This window comes from Hippopotamus amphibius, chromosome 4 (genome assembly GCF_030028045.1).
Source record: "Hippopotamus amphibius kiboko isolate mHipAmp2 chromosome 4, mHipAmp2.hap2, whole genome shotgun sequence".
Classification (NCBI taxonomy): Eukaryota; Metazoa; Chordata; class Mammalia; order Artiodactyla; family Hippopotamidae; genus Hippopotamus; species Hippopotamus amphibius.
This window is the reverse complement of record NC_080189.1, coordinates 126,141,278-126,156,135: the sequence shown is the minus strand read 5'-3', so window position 1 is coordinate 126,156,135 and position 14,858 is coordinate 126,141,278. Positions and strand designations below refer to the sequence as shown.

General features: G+C 40.7%; 1 protein-coding gene across 1 annotated transcript in view; it reads right to left on the bottom strand.

Annotated features, from left to right (window-relative positions):
• GAD2 (glutamate decarboxylase 2) overlaps window positions 1-14,858 on the bottom strand; it is a 67,399-nt gene that overhangs the window by 19,521 nt on the left and 33,020 nt on the right. Inside the window, exons 9-11 of the mRNA XM_057732047.1 lie at window positions 5,996-6,050; window positions 4,508-4,624; window positions 2,215-2,279 (exon numbers count right to left, since the gene is read on the bottom strand). Of these exons, the coding sequence (XP_057588030.1) occupies window positions 2,215-2,279; window positions 4,508-4,624; window positions 5,996-6,050 (237 nt within the window). The remainder of the gene's footprint in view (window positions 1-2,214; window positions 2,280-4,507; window positions 4,625-5,995; window positions 6,051-14,858) is intronic.

Sequence of the window (14,858 nt, the reverse complement as noted above, 5' to 3'; positions counted from 1 at the left end):
GGTTATGAGGACGGCACTCTGGGACCCCGGGGACCACTGGGCCACCTCTGGATTTGGAGGCAGGAATCGACCACGGATTTCCTCCACTTTAGAGTCCTAGCGCTTGGAAAAACGTAACATCTCAAGGGAGTCACATTGCTTTCCTAAGCGTGTGTCTGTGCACATTACGGCCGGGGGTGTCCCCTGACCCTACAATCTTATTCACCAAAGAACGTGTGCCTTTTGCTGATGAGTCCCTGAGATGCATTCTCTCAGGTTAACGGATGGGGTTGGGCTCAAAGCAGAACAACAATGGTCCCAATGGTCCCTCATTTTTTTTTTTTTTTTTTTTTGCTGCACCGCACGGCTTGTGGGATCCTAGTTCCCCAACCAGGGATCGAGACTGTACCTCCTGCAGGGGAAGCGCCGGGTCCCAACCACTGGACTGCCAGGGAATTCCCGAATTTCTGACAGTCCTACATTTTTAAAAAGGACTTGCTGTTTGGCTGTTCCACTTAGTAGATTTACTTACAATACAGTTTCAAGAATTGTGGCCATTAGAGAGGACTCTATGTCCTGATGACGAATGTTCTCCGCTTTACTCTCAAATAACAGTCTTTAGTACAAAAGCGCGTGGGTGTTTATTTTTCCAAGGCCTCGGGCAGGGGGTTTCGCGAGCTTTCAGGTAGTCACTGGTGGAGGCAGCGCCACGGCTGCCTGACAGCACTTGGAGTCACAGCTGGCGTGAAAGGGACAGTAATAGCCTCTCAATTTTTGTGCTGGTCAGTTTAAGGGGACTCAAAGGCGAGACGGTTCTGCGTCCAGGCCACTTCTCTGGATAGCACGTCAATTGGATTCTTGTTCTGATGCTCTGAACAGGCACCTCCTGAATCGTTCTCTCTTCATTCTCTCTCACTGTGTGGTTCACTGCCTCGTCCTTAAGCGTCTGGTTTCAGGCAGATCTTCATGACAAAAAGGCACTCAGCCCCACAGACCAGAAGCGGAGACCTAAAGCAGGCTCCCACCTGGCCTCATCCACTGACACCTGAACAGGTGCCTGCAGTCAGAGGGCGGGCAGCAGAGCCAGGGACACAGCCCTGCTGACCTGGGCCCCAGCTGCCCTGTCCCCAGTCTTCACCAGCCTCCTTTCCGCTCATGAGGCAGGGTGCCCCGGACTCTGCCCTCCTTCCACACCGGTGGCTTCTCTGCATGTGGATGTCACACAGCACGCCCTGCCCGTTCGTTCTGGCCCGGCTGCCCTGCGTGACCCGTGCTCCCAGATGCTTCAGAGCTCCACCAGCCTCTCTCCTCGCCTTGGGACAGAAATTGTGTCAAGATGTGCAGAGGCAGAGCCAGTGGGAAACTCTTCCTGGGCAGCGTCTGGCTACTGGGCAGGGCACAGTAGGCACTGGGCAGCCCCGGGTGAATCCAGACTTTCTCAGCTGCCTGGAGCGTCAGAGTTCACCACTGTCCTTGACCTGCCATGTTGTGATGGGAGAACCAGGAACTCTGAGCTCTCTCTGCAGAGGGGCCAGAACCAAAGCCTGAGGCTGATTTTGCATTCTGTAATTCTTTTTCTTTTTCCTTTGGCCCTGAGTAGGCTTTATGCTAATCAAATATTACCTCCTCTGTGTTTTGCAGCTTTTCTCAGTGGTCTGCTGCTTAGTTTCTGAATAAAAGGTGCTTTGCAGCCTCAATCAGAGCTACCCGAGAAAAAAACTATTATGGGGATGAAACTATCAGATGATGTTATCACAAGCAGGTTTCACTTTAAGTAAACAGGCTGTGTTAGACCCCAAAGCCCTCTTTCAACACTGATAAATTACTAGGTGCTTGTTAGCTTCACAAAATTATTTATTGGTTTCTCTAAAGCAGTGGATATATCCTCGCATGAAACATGAAAGCTATATATCTCCCTAGAAAACAGTGGACTGCCTGAAGTTTTAAAGAGTTTTGGTAGTTGGTGCAGAGATCCCAGGAAGGTCATTCCTGAGTCCTCTGGCCAACCACAGGAATCTCTATGTTTGAGAGACATTCCACTTGGGTCACTTGGTATGCGATTTAATTTCTTTGTTGTTTACACATGATATTCATGCATATATGACCACAAGAGTCACACAAGCACTGCATAGCACGGGCTCACCTATACTCTGACAGTTCTCGGAAATGGGGTGTAATTTGCTTTTCACATTCAGCTTTCACACTTTACGTTGTTAACAAGAAAATTGTGTGTACCTCTCCACGCCGCTCAGTTTCCACTTGTGTTTCCGGGACATCAGTAATCCCCCACCCCAAGCTGCCTGGAAAAGGGAGAGCATACAAAAAAAGGTAGTGTTTTTTCATTGCCTGGATTTCTAGAGTTTGGTGTCTTCCAGGACAGCAAGCATTGCATGGGGTGAAAGTTGCGGCCTCAACCCCAGGTAAGTTGGGGATTAGCCACTTTCTTCTGGCACTGGATTTCCAAGGTTAAATTAGGGGGCTATTCTAAGGTCTTAGGCTCCATCCCACACTTATATGGGTATAAGGAGCCAAACATATCCTCAGTCTGCATGAGAAGGAGAAAGCTCCTCCCTCAACCCATCACCACCACTCTTAGTCCTAGTGAAGCTCATAATCTCAGAACTAAAAAGCCCTGTTATCTCCACAGTTCAGAGTAGAGAAGATGGGCTGGGACCTTTTAAACAGCTTTCAAGTTGCAAGGAAAACTCTTTTTGACAAGTCTGCATGATTCCAGGGGGAGGAGGCAGCTTCACAAACCTATTTTACTGACTTGTAATTTTGGATAAGATAAACCCAAAGCTAAAACAACAAAACAAAACAAAACAAACAGACAAAAAAAACAAAAACAAAAACACAAGCAGGAAAGATTTGTACCTGTCAATTAGTTGAGCAATTAGAATGTGTTCCTTTAAAAACCTGTACTTAAGTTTGAAGATTTGAATTGGTGTAATGATCTCCTTTAAAGATAAGATGTAAAGATGCTGATTCACGGAAAATGTTAACATTCACTGGGTGTAAAAAATAATCCTGGGATAATTTTAAAGGAAAAAAACTGGGTATAGTTGCATTTTTTTTCTTTGTTGTAATTTCAGCCCTTCTACACTTTGAAAAATTATTCAATTTTCCAAATGTGTGATATTTTAAGATTTTTTGCTAGTTTAATTATAGAATTATAAACAGTAAGGATAATGAGTGGTAAACGATATGTTTCAAAGAAAGCTAATACAACTGGTGAAAAGATCTCCTACTTCTATTTTAATAGAAATTCTGGAGGAGGCCTATAGCATCTGCTGGCTTGGGACACACAATGTTGTTTTTAAAGCTGTCAGGGTAACCCTCTTCCTGAATCAGACAGTGAGGTTTAATAGGCTATCTGGTTCCAAGACCCAGGTCACTGATGGTACTTGAGTCTGTCAACCTTTTCTCAGTGTCTTCACGTGTGAAATAAAGGAGTCTCTGGTAAGCTAATGAACAACTCACACTGTGAATCAGGGAAGGAAAGGAAGACTGGAAACTGCTATGCAGGATAACTCTGGGGTAATGGAAATTAACCTAGCTTAGCCTGTGGAGGTTTTCTGCTTATAAACAAAGAGGAATTAATTTGGTCTGAATGCTTACTATAAAGCCAAAATGATCTAAGGCAGTCTACTCAATAACATAAGCCTCTTGCACCAGAATGTAAATCAACTTCTGCTTCCTTCGTTGAGAAAGTCTTACAATGGAAAACACATCAGCTGAACCGAGCACTGTGCTTAGCAATGATTTGGCATCGATTCCTTATCTTATCGTGGGCCATTAGCAGTTTGCGGAGATCAGCTGATATTAGAGCCACACTTGGAGTCATACTGGTCTAAACTAAATCCCTTTAATTTGTCCTTCTCAAAGTTGACATTTTTTTCATTTGAAAATATCTCAATGGGTGCATCTCCATTATTTTTTGGTGTGACTAACCCTACAGTCAAAACATCTCATATATAGTTTATCTTACTAGCTGACCAAGATGAGAAATTGGAAATTTGGATTCATATTTCCTAGCAAGTTGTCAAGTCTGCTTCCCTCTTCGATTATACTAGTCTCGGATTTGAGCTGAATTTTTTTATCCATTGGACTGGCTAGATAAGTGCAACTCCTATTTAGTCTTTTGATCATTCTCTTAGGGAAGTAAGCTTTGCATGTGTGTGACTGTGTGTGTGTGTACACGTGTGTGTATGTATATAAACCTTATTCTTCCGTGGACATTATGGCCCAATGAATTGAGAACTAAGTGTTCGGCTCAGATCCTGGTCATAGAAATAAGAATATTATCCTGTTGGGAACATTAAGGCATAATCAGCCTCAGATTGCTTCCAGCGAATATTGTGTATTGTGTGAGTTGTGTATTACTTTGTCTCTGCAGTCTTTAAAAGCTTAACTATCACCATTCTGAAAATAAATTCCTAAATTAAAAAACAGAATACATTTCATTCCATGAACTCGGGGTGAAAAATGTGCAAGGACATTTTAGTGGTGGTCCCTATGGGATACTTACATCCACGTGCATCCAGATCTTATATTTTTTGCAAATGTCAGCGACAGCTAACAGGGGATCGAAAGCTCCGTACACGGTGGTCCCAGCCGTGGCACTCACAAGGAAAGGGACAAATCCCTGTGCAAATGAGAAAGCCCCAAATAATGTAAAATGGGGGGTCCAAGGATTCTTTCAAAAAGCTGGTTTAAAAAAACAGTGAACATTCTCCTCCTATCACGCACCTCTGCATTTCTTGGAACCATCAGGATTATCGACACCTTGGAGCCTAGCAGGAACGTTGTTTGCTCTCCAGGATCTGGGTTCTCCAGGCCATTCTGTTGGCCCTGCCAGTTGCCTTAGGAGAACAGACGTCCTGGTTCTCAGAAAAGGCTACGCTAGACCCGGCGGTGAGTGAGCTTGGTGGTACCCACAAGATATTGATATATTCCAGGGAGACTTTCTGGCCTCCCCCACCCCCACTTACTTTTCCAGTCTTCCTTTTTCACAACAGGGCCTCTGAATGTAATAAATCTCCCAGGGTGAGCAGACAAGAGGACAAAGGGAAGGAGCTCCTACCAGCCCATTATTCCCATTTGGAAAATCCTCAGATAACGTATTCGGAGTCTTAGGGGAGAGGATTCATTTGGGGCTAAACAATAAGCCATGACTTTCACCCGTCTACGTTGGCTCAGTCTGTCTGGCTGTGGCTAAATGAAAATTGATAGATATAAGAGGCTGCTGCTGAAAGATGGCCAAGAATGTCTCAAATTCAGGATAGAACCTGATGTTACAGAGGCAGCCTTTAGGGGGCAGCAAAGGTTTATGTGACTAGAAGTGGTTTTCGTACCAGAATGAGGGGAAAGAATCTGGCTGCCACTTTGTAGAGGGAAAAAGAGCATATGAAAATTGATAATTATTCCTGAGATCCTAATAATAAAATTAGTGCTTTATGTCGCCAAACTAGGAACTATAGATAGATCTACTAAAAGCTCTGGGCTACAAATCATCCAGGGATGTGAATGACTTCCTAGAGCTTTGTAGGAATTTTTAGCTGGTCTTCAGAACCTGTCACTTCCAAAAAAAGTACTGAATTGCTTCCTGAAATATAAGGTCTTTGGAGGGCCAATCACATCAGTAATGTGTCTAGGCAGGAAATATTGGCCCTTTTCAAATAACCACACACAGTAATTCCCATATGCTAAATTAGCTTCCTGGGATTTTCCACTTGTGAATACAATCTTTCCAATGTGTCTCTAATTAATGCCAATACTCTTCACATGGGAAGACAAATTCTTTGGAAACTGTTACAGTATCATTGCACACAGTATTAATTCAGTAACTTAGACTTTTTCAAAGCAGAGCCTATCACTCAGAGAAACAAGTAAGGACAATGCAAAATTCCATATTCTCTTTTAAAAATAAAACAAAAAGGTGTTCTCTATTGGTAGAAATAGAAATACATACCCTCAGCTTATTATGGGCCGGATAAAGTTCCCTTCAAAGACTTACTTTTTGTTTGGCTTCAAGGATCCTTCTTTCAAGATCAGATGGGATCATTTTCCCCCTGAAAGGAAAAATAAATGTAAGTTTGCTTTGAATAATTTACTTTGTTGTCTTTACAAGGAGCCGCAGGAGGGTAAACATCCAACCTTAAACCACTAACAATAACAATCAGTTAGAACAACCCCTTGGCTGTTTCCAAAAGGAAAGGCATTTCCTCCCTGAGTGACGTTGGACTGTAATTTCTGACATGTTTAGCAGACACCCGACCTCACTGTCCACGTGTGTCTCCACTCTGCACAGAGCCTGCTTTTTAGGTCATCTTCCTAATTAAAGCAAACCTGCTTTGGAGCAAGACATTTGGCACTGAAAGCAGAGTTCAGAAAAAGATTTGTATTTCAAATCTTCCAACGAATGGACCTGCAATTTCACATAGAGGTGAAACTCCAAGAAGAGAATAAAAATATTGAGTCAAAGGCTACCTAAATACATTCCAAAGGCTAAATTAAGCACAAAGCAGGCCAAGAACCCATGGACTCAAGTGTCAGACAGACAGGCATTGGAGAAAGAAACATCCTTTCACCTCGGAAATGTTTCCTTCCTAAAATAGAAACACAGATAGCCCTTTGCTTACTATAAAACTCTACTGTTACAATAATCAAAGGAGTTGATTTCTACAAGAAGTTAGACGTGGCTACTACATGTGTGATCTTAGTCACGTTATCTAATTTCCCTGTGCCTATTATTATGGTCCACGGAACACAGCGATAATCCTGCTACTTATGGAGTTATGAGGATTAAATAAGTTAATAAATGCAAAATTACTTTAAAAGTGCTTGGCATCTGGGAAGTATTTCATAAATGTTAGTTTTTGTTTTTGAGATTGTTATTACGCATAATGACATTCCTACCCCAAGACTCTGGGGAAGAAACCAGGCAAAGGACAGAGTAGCTACACGTTACTGGAGGCTGTGAACTATTCTTTAAACCCAAACAGCTCCCTTGAGGTTGCTAAACTGGCTAAACTTCTCACATCTGGGTCATTGATCCAGGTTTGTAAAAGGCAATTTGGAAAAATAAATGGTGGGGAGGAGGTTGTCACAATAAATGTTTGGGGAGGCTACTGGCATTTAGGGGAGAGTAAGTGCGGTTTTGGAATGTGTCACTAGCTCCACAGTCATTTGTGGTGGTCCTTGTGATGTTAGGTAGATATAGATTTAGATACAGAGCAAGCAACTGGTCTACCTCATCCACAGCTTCTAGTGTGGTCTTGCCTAAGCTTTACCTATTGAAATATGTTCTCCTACTATGAACTACTTTTCTAACATTTCTCCATTTTATAAAAACAATTTGGGCATGGTAAGTAGGTAAGTTATATATTCATTCCAGGCTAACAAAGAAGGTATTACATAAGAGCTGGCACATAAAGCAGACATTAGTCCTGAAAGCGTGGAGAACCACTGGGTTTTGTGAGGCTGTTTTCCCAAGAAAGGCAGTTAACATGCAATTGCCTGGCAAGGGCAATGGACACACTGCCAGCGATTAGTCAGCTGGGCTGGAAAGGAACAAAAGGCATTAAGTTTGCTGAGGGTATGACTCTAACTCAGGGCAGCCCACCTTGGGGGAACTTCTGTGAGATGGGCCACTGAAGCAGGGACAGAGGGAACGGAAGGACAGGCCGGGGGGCGAGGGGATTGGCGAAAGAGCTCTGGAGGGCCTTTCATGCCCTACACGTCTCTCTACACATCACAGCTTGGCCTGGGGGCATCCCTCAGAGCTCTGATTTTTCATCCTTTCTTAGACCTGGCTATGCTAAAATACCTTGCTCCACCATGATAGAAACAAAACATTCAAATTTCAGAGGGCATTCAGGTCTTCCATTTACCTTTTACATCAAGTTTTAAGTTCTTTAAAATTGCCACAGTATTTTTGTAGGTAAACATAAAAATTGAGGGAGAGAATTCTCAGAAATTGTCTGCAAGTCCCAAATGTCACCCAGTCTAGCACAACTCACCCCCTCTGCCTTGGAGACTCTGGCGGAGACTGGCGTGATGATTGCTGTTTGGTCAGTAATCATGTCTGGATATTCTGTTAAGCCTAGTCAGTAAGACCTCACGAAGAAGTCACAGATGAGGGGACATCAGAATTGGGAGGGAATCAAGACCTCTTTCTCATCTAATTGTCTCATTTTTCAAACGAGGAAACAGGACAAGAGCGTCACCTGCATGACAGCCCAGGATCAGGTAAAGGCTGGTTGTAACTAGAAAGAAAATGCCAAGCTTCCAGAACAAACTCAAAGAGCCAAACGTATAGGAAACCTCTTTGGAAATGTTGTTGTCTTTTAAGATAAGATAAAGCCTTTGAGATAACATCTGGCGTTCACGAATCGGAGGTGTCATCCAAACCTGCTGGGAAAGCAGTAATGAACATATACTCTGTCCCGTTTCCGTATCAGGGCAGGGAGAAGGGACAGGCTTGTCAAATAATCAAGTCCAAGTGTTTGCTTCTTGTAGAGTGGAAAGCTCTGGGTGTGCTCTCAACAGGTAGGCTCCAGACTTTCCCGGGCATCTGGCCTTCCAAGCCCATCTTTGTTTGGTCCACTTAGAAACCCAGAGCCTGGCACACTGTGGGTGGCAGGTCGACATTTGTTGGACATATGTGACTAGAAGGAAAAAGTTTCACCCAAGGATAGTATTATATGTTCACTTTACCTTCGTGACTGACCAGACAGCTATTGTCGTATGGAGGCCTCTCGAGACAAAACTTTTCATCTTTTCAGTTATCTAAGAATTGGATGAATTACTTTAGAACAATGGTTTGTAAAATTTAGCATGCATAAAAATCACCTGTGTATGTGTTTAAGACACATATTCCTTGGCCTTGCTCTTAGGGATTTTGATTCAGGAGGTCAGGTACAGGGCCCAGTAATTAACTCATTCTACGAATATTTACTGAGAACTCACTATATGCCAGACACGATTAGGGGTGCTGGGGCACCAGGGTAAACAGGTCAGTTTCTACTCTCCAGGCTCACATGCTGACAAGGGAGACAAACAATGACAAGTAAATAGACAAACATGCATAGCAATCTGTGTTTTCAACAAGGAGATTGTGACACAGGCAGACCTAGGTCCACATGCTCAGAGACATTGCTTTAGAAATGGAAGTTTTAGCCTGATACGTAGTTCAATAATTGTGCAACATACTAGCCAAGCACTTTTCACAGGACCCAGGGTTTTCAGCCATTGTAGCTGTAGGGCAGCAAGCAGAAGGTGGTCCAGATGTGGCTTTGTGCATCCCTGCCTGCCCATTGTCGTGGGGGGAGAGAGAGCTGGGCAACACCCAGCAGGCTCCTCCGAGGATTAGAAGCTGTCTGGCAGTCCTGGCTTTTCCACACAAGCATCTCTTGGCGCAGGGCAGCTTTGGATGGCAGCTGTTGCATCCTGTATGTCTCATCTAGAAGTATTTCCATAGCAAAAATGTATATCTTTTATGTTTACGCATGCAGCCTTTAAGAACCTGATTAAGTAGTGACTGATGGTCTCTGTTAGGTGTTAGTGTTTAAGAGAGAACTGCCATTAAAGAGAGGACTGTTGAATCAGACTGCTGCTTTGGATGTGACTGTTTTGCATTGAGATTCGTGATTTTGTGACAGGCTTTAAAAATTCATATACTGCTCTTGCTGTCATGTATACGGAAGTCAAAACCTTATGTTGTACACATGAAACTTTTATAAATATGAGAAACCAATGTTACCTCAATAAATTAAAAAAAATTTTTTTAATTCATGTGATGCTATAGGGTCAGATAACTTCATGAAGTTGCCTGGGCAAAACTGCACACTGCCAGCTAGAGCTGCCAACAGGAAGAATCTTCTCTTTGTGGGAAGAAGCGAAAGACACAGATTCACTGTGCGTGGACTTTGGACCCAGATGCATGGCTATCTTCCCGTGGCTCTGATGGGGAAACGATCTTACCAAATGGAGCACGTTACTGGGGAGTTAGAGCTCTAGGGCAGGCACCCAAATGGTCACAAATTGGGTGCTTGAGACTTTGGTGACCTTGCTCCTTGGCCCTGCTGAACTGCAATAATTCTACCAGCCTTTCCTAAGTGCTTAGAGTTTGGCTTTGTTCACAAAGATTTGTGTGCAAAGAAGAAAGGATGCGTGATCCTTCCCATTAGAAATTGACTAATGTTACAACCACTGTGAATAGCAACAGCCCCAGCAGTGATAAGGAACTACCAGTTTTAGAAGCAGTCACTGCACTATGACTTACTCCCTATCTCTGCCCCTCATGCCAACCCCACAAAAGAATTATTACTGTCCTTACTTTGCAGATAAGGAAACTGAGGCTCCTAGAAGCAGACAAACGTGGCTGAAAGCTTGGAATGTGGAGACAGAGTAACCAGATTTCTGCCCCAGATTCTATGCTACTTGTGTGTACTTGAAGAATTCAGTTCTTCCATTTAGTCATTTATAAATGATATTAATAGTACCTCCCTCACAAGGTTTACATGGGGATTGAATGATGCAGTAAATGTAAAACACTGTAAAGCACTAGGTATAAAACTCTGCCTAGCATATAGTAACCACACAACACATGTTAGATAGTCTCGTTGTTATTACTAGTAGTGGTGCTAGCGTTGTGTGACTTGCAGGATGTTACACAGTTAGTAGGGGCAGATTTCAAACTTAGAGCTATATTCTGACATCAAAATCCAGGTTCTCAGCACTGTCTGTCTTTCAAAGCATCTATGGGATTTTAAAAAATGCCTACTACCCTGACTTAACAAGAAATCTTTCAGGTTCAGTCCTAGAATTATAATGATGTAGGTAATATTTCCACTATGGAAAATATTCCACTACACCCTGGATAGAGTAATTCCTTAATCCCAATACTTATTGCTATTACTACTGATTAGTAAAATAAGAAAAACGTAGACCCTCCTGCTAAAACATATCTGCCTATCATCCTTAGATGATATTGTTCTTTCTAGTGGCACCCCCAGAGGCTACAGGAGTAACAGGAAGCTGCTAGATTTTTGGTTTTGTTTTTTAACTAGTCAGTGCTTAGCAAGACTATTTCTTTAACATTGATTGTAATGTAGATTAAGCACAGGGAATTCCTGGACTGAAGTGAATTTTCAAATTGCCTGGACCGTGTGGTGACTTGACAATTTGCATGGACTGACTTGGAAAAAAAAATGTTGCAGGAATTATATGATAAAACCTTCCCGAGGACTACCATGGGGAAAAGAGCTCCATGTGTGTCCATACGGCTGCTGCCAATGTGATAACTTATCCCAGGAAGGGCCCATAAGAGAAACTGATAAACAGCAGTCAAAACAGATCATCCAGGAAGCACTGGCCTTATGAAACCAAGCCCTTTGCAAAAAAAAAAAATTTACCATAATCATAAACAGTGAACTTCCTTGATCCCTTTAAATTCAGTTTGATGTGGGAAAAGAACTTTATAATAATGAACAGTATTTTTCTCCTTTAAGATTTGCTTTTCAATATGCACAATGGGATCTCTTGGCATTATGGTCAGGATATGGTAACAGGATATTTTTGGTGATTTTTGTGTCTAATTCCAGTAATTAAAAGAATTTGAAAAAAAAAATAGGTGCATGTATATGTATAACTGAACCACTTTGCTGTACACCTGAAACTAACACATCACTGTTAATCAACTATACAAAAAAAAAAAAAAACACACACTTTACAGTTTCAAAAAGCACTGACTGACCCATACTTCCCAGATGGGCAACTGAGGACTCCAGCCATGATGTGGTAAAGAGTCATTTTCTTCTTCACATGAAACCTCTTTATTGCCGCCACTGGGAGCTAACACTGAGGCTGAGAGGGAAGTAGATGATGAGGGTAAGTGTGTGGGCAGGAAGGGACGCTAGCGATCGCTCATCACCCCTCCCCCTCCCCAGACTACCATTCCTCTTCCCTGGACATGTTGGTAAAGAGAAGAAAACGATCATCATAAGAGTTCAAAGGACTTCCCTGGCAGTCCAGTGGTTAAGACTCCACACTTCCAGCACAGGGGGTGTGGGTTCGATTCCTGGTCCAGGAAGATCCCACGGGCTGCGGGAAAACTAAGCCCCTGTGCCACAACTACTGAGGCTGCGCTCTAGCCCACGAGGCACAACTACTGAGCCCAAGCACCTAGAGCCTGTGCTCCACAAGAGAAGCCACCACAACGAGAAGCCCATGGACGGCAACAAAGAGTATCCTCCACTTGCACAACTACAGAAAGTCCTCGCGCAGCAATGAAGACCCAATAAATAAATAATAAAAAAAGAATAAATTAAAAAATAAAAATCTTAAAAAATTAATGAGATGGAAATAGGACATATAAAATTATGAGAAGCACCCTAAATCATTCTCAGAGGGAAATGTTTAGCCTGATATGCTTTTGAAATTAAGTAACAGAGAATTAAAAATAACTAAACATATTTCATTCAAGAAGGTAGGAAAATAAAAACAAACAACGTAGGCAGAAAGGATGAAAAGTTTTTTCAGTAATTTAGAAACTGTATGAGTAGACCAAATTAATAAATTCAAAAGGTCATACTTTGAAAGTTAAATGAATATACAAATATCTGATTAGTCCAATAAAAAAGAGAGAAAATGTAACATCTGAAATGAGAAGGAAGGTTATAAAGATATTTTAATATTGCAAAATAATTATATGTAGAGCTTTATGGGTTTTAAAGAAATGGGAACCTGGGAAAATAATTCTAAAGTACAACTGGATGAAAAAAAATTGGAGAGATGAATATGAACGTGCTAAGAATGGAGAAGACTTTCTAAAGAAGACACTAAAGATGGAAATGGAATGTTTCTATAAATACTACAAATAAAATTAAAAAGCAGATGTACATTTTGGAAACATTTACAACATATGTGACAAGAAAGGACTTTGTTTTCTTTTTCAGCTATAAATAACTGATAAGCATAAAATGCTCAACTTTGCAAATTATCAAAAATGCATATGAAAACATCAATAATAAAAAAAGGTCCCATCCATCCAATTGACACAGATCACTTAAGGTTTTAGTTCCTAGTATTGATGAGGACATAATGAGTAGTCACCCCTGTACTTGGAGGGAGTGTAAATTAGCCATTCTTTTCTGAAGGGCAACATGCCAGCAAATATCATAACTCTTAGTATAGGCACAGTCCTAGGCTCAGAAATTCTACTTCCAGGAATTTATCCTAAGAAAACAATATATGTGCAAATATTTGGACTCAATGATATTTATATTTGTATTTTTATATAGCAAATTTTAAAATAACTTTAGTGTCTAACAACAGGAGATTTGTTAAATATTAATAATATAAATTCTAAAAAATAGATTATTAAACAGTGATTGAGAATTATATTGGAGAATTTCTAATGACATGAAATTACCTGTTATGTTTTATTATGTAAAAAATATTTAATCAGTAAGTTTTATATTTAAATATATATAAATATATTTGGAACTACATGCACCAAAGTATTATGAGAGATTATGTCTCAGTCCTTCTATTTTCTTATGTTTCTAAAAGGAATACATGCTGCTTCTGGAATAAGAAAAGAAAATTATGTTTGTTTTTTTTAAAAAGAAGGGGCTAAACCTCACCTAACACCATATATAAAAATTAACTCAAAATAGAAAAGAGACCAGAATGTAAGAGCTAAAACTATAAAACTCTTAGAAGAAATCATAGGACAAAAGTTTCATGACATTGGATTTGGCAATAGCTGTTTTCATGGATATTGTACCAAAGGCACAAGCAACAAAGGTAAAAACAGACAAATTGGACCTCATGAAAATTTAAAACTTTCATGAATCAAAAGACACTATCAACAGAGGAAAAAGGCAACCCACAGAATGGGAGAAAGTATTTGCAAATCATGTATCTAATAAAGGATTAATATCCCAAATACATGGAGAACTCAATCTTGAAAACAAAAACACAAAACAACCAATTCGCAAATGACCAAATGGACCTAAGAGACACATAAATAACATTCCAGCCAACAGCAGCAGAATAACCATTCTTCTTAAGCACACATGAACATTCTCCAAAATAGACATTAGGCCACAAAGCAAGTCAAAAGATATGAGAAGACTGAAATCATATCAAGGATTTTTGTAACCTCAATTATATGAAACTAGAAATCAATAACAGGAGGAAAATTGGAAAATCATAAATATGTGGAAATTAACTAACACACACCTGAACAATCAGTGGGTCAAAAGAGAAATCAAAAAGTATCTCCAGACAAATGAAAATGGAAATACAACATAGCAAAACATACAAAATGTAGCAAAGCAGTTCTAAAGGGAACTTTATAGTGGTAAATGAGTACATTAAGAAAAATAAAAGATCTCAGAGAAATAACCTAATTTTATATCTCAAGGAACTAGAAAATGAAAAGCAAAAGTTAGCAGAACAAAGGAATAATAAATATTAGAGCAGAAATAAATGGAGACTAGAAAGACAATAGAAAATATTAACAAAACTAAGAGTTGCTTTTTTAAAAGATATACAAAACTGACACATATTTAGCTAGACTAACTAGAAACACACAAGACTGAATGATAAAGAAATAGAATTTCTGAATAAGCCAATATCAAGTAAAGATATTGAAGCAGTAATCAAAAACCTCCAACAAAGAAAAGCCAGGATTAGGTGACTTCACAGGTAAATTCTATCAAACATTTAAAGAAGAATTAACACCAATCCTTCTCAAACTCTCCCAAAAATTCAACAGTGCGGAACTTCCAAAAAGTTCCACACTCATTTTATGAGGCCAGCATTACCTGCAATATGATAGCCAGACAAGGACACTATAAGGAAAGAAA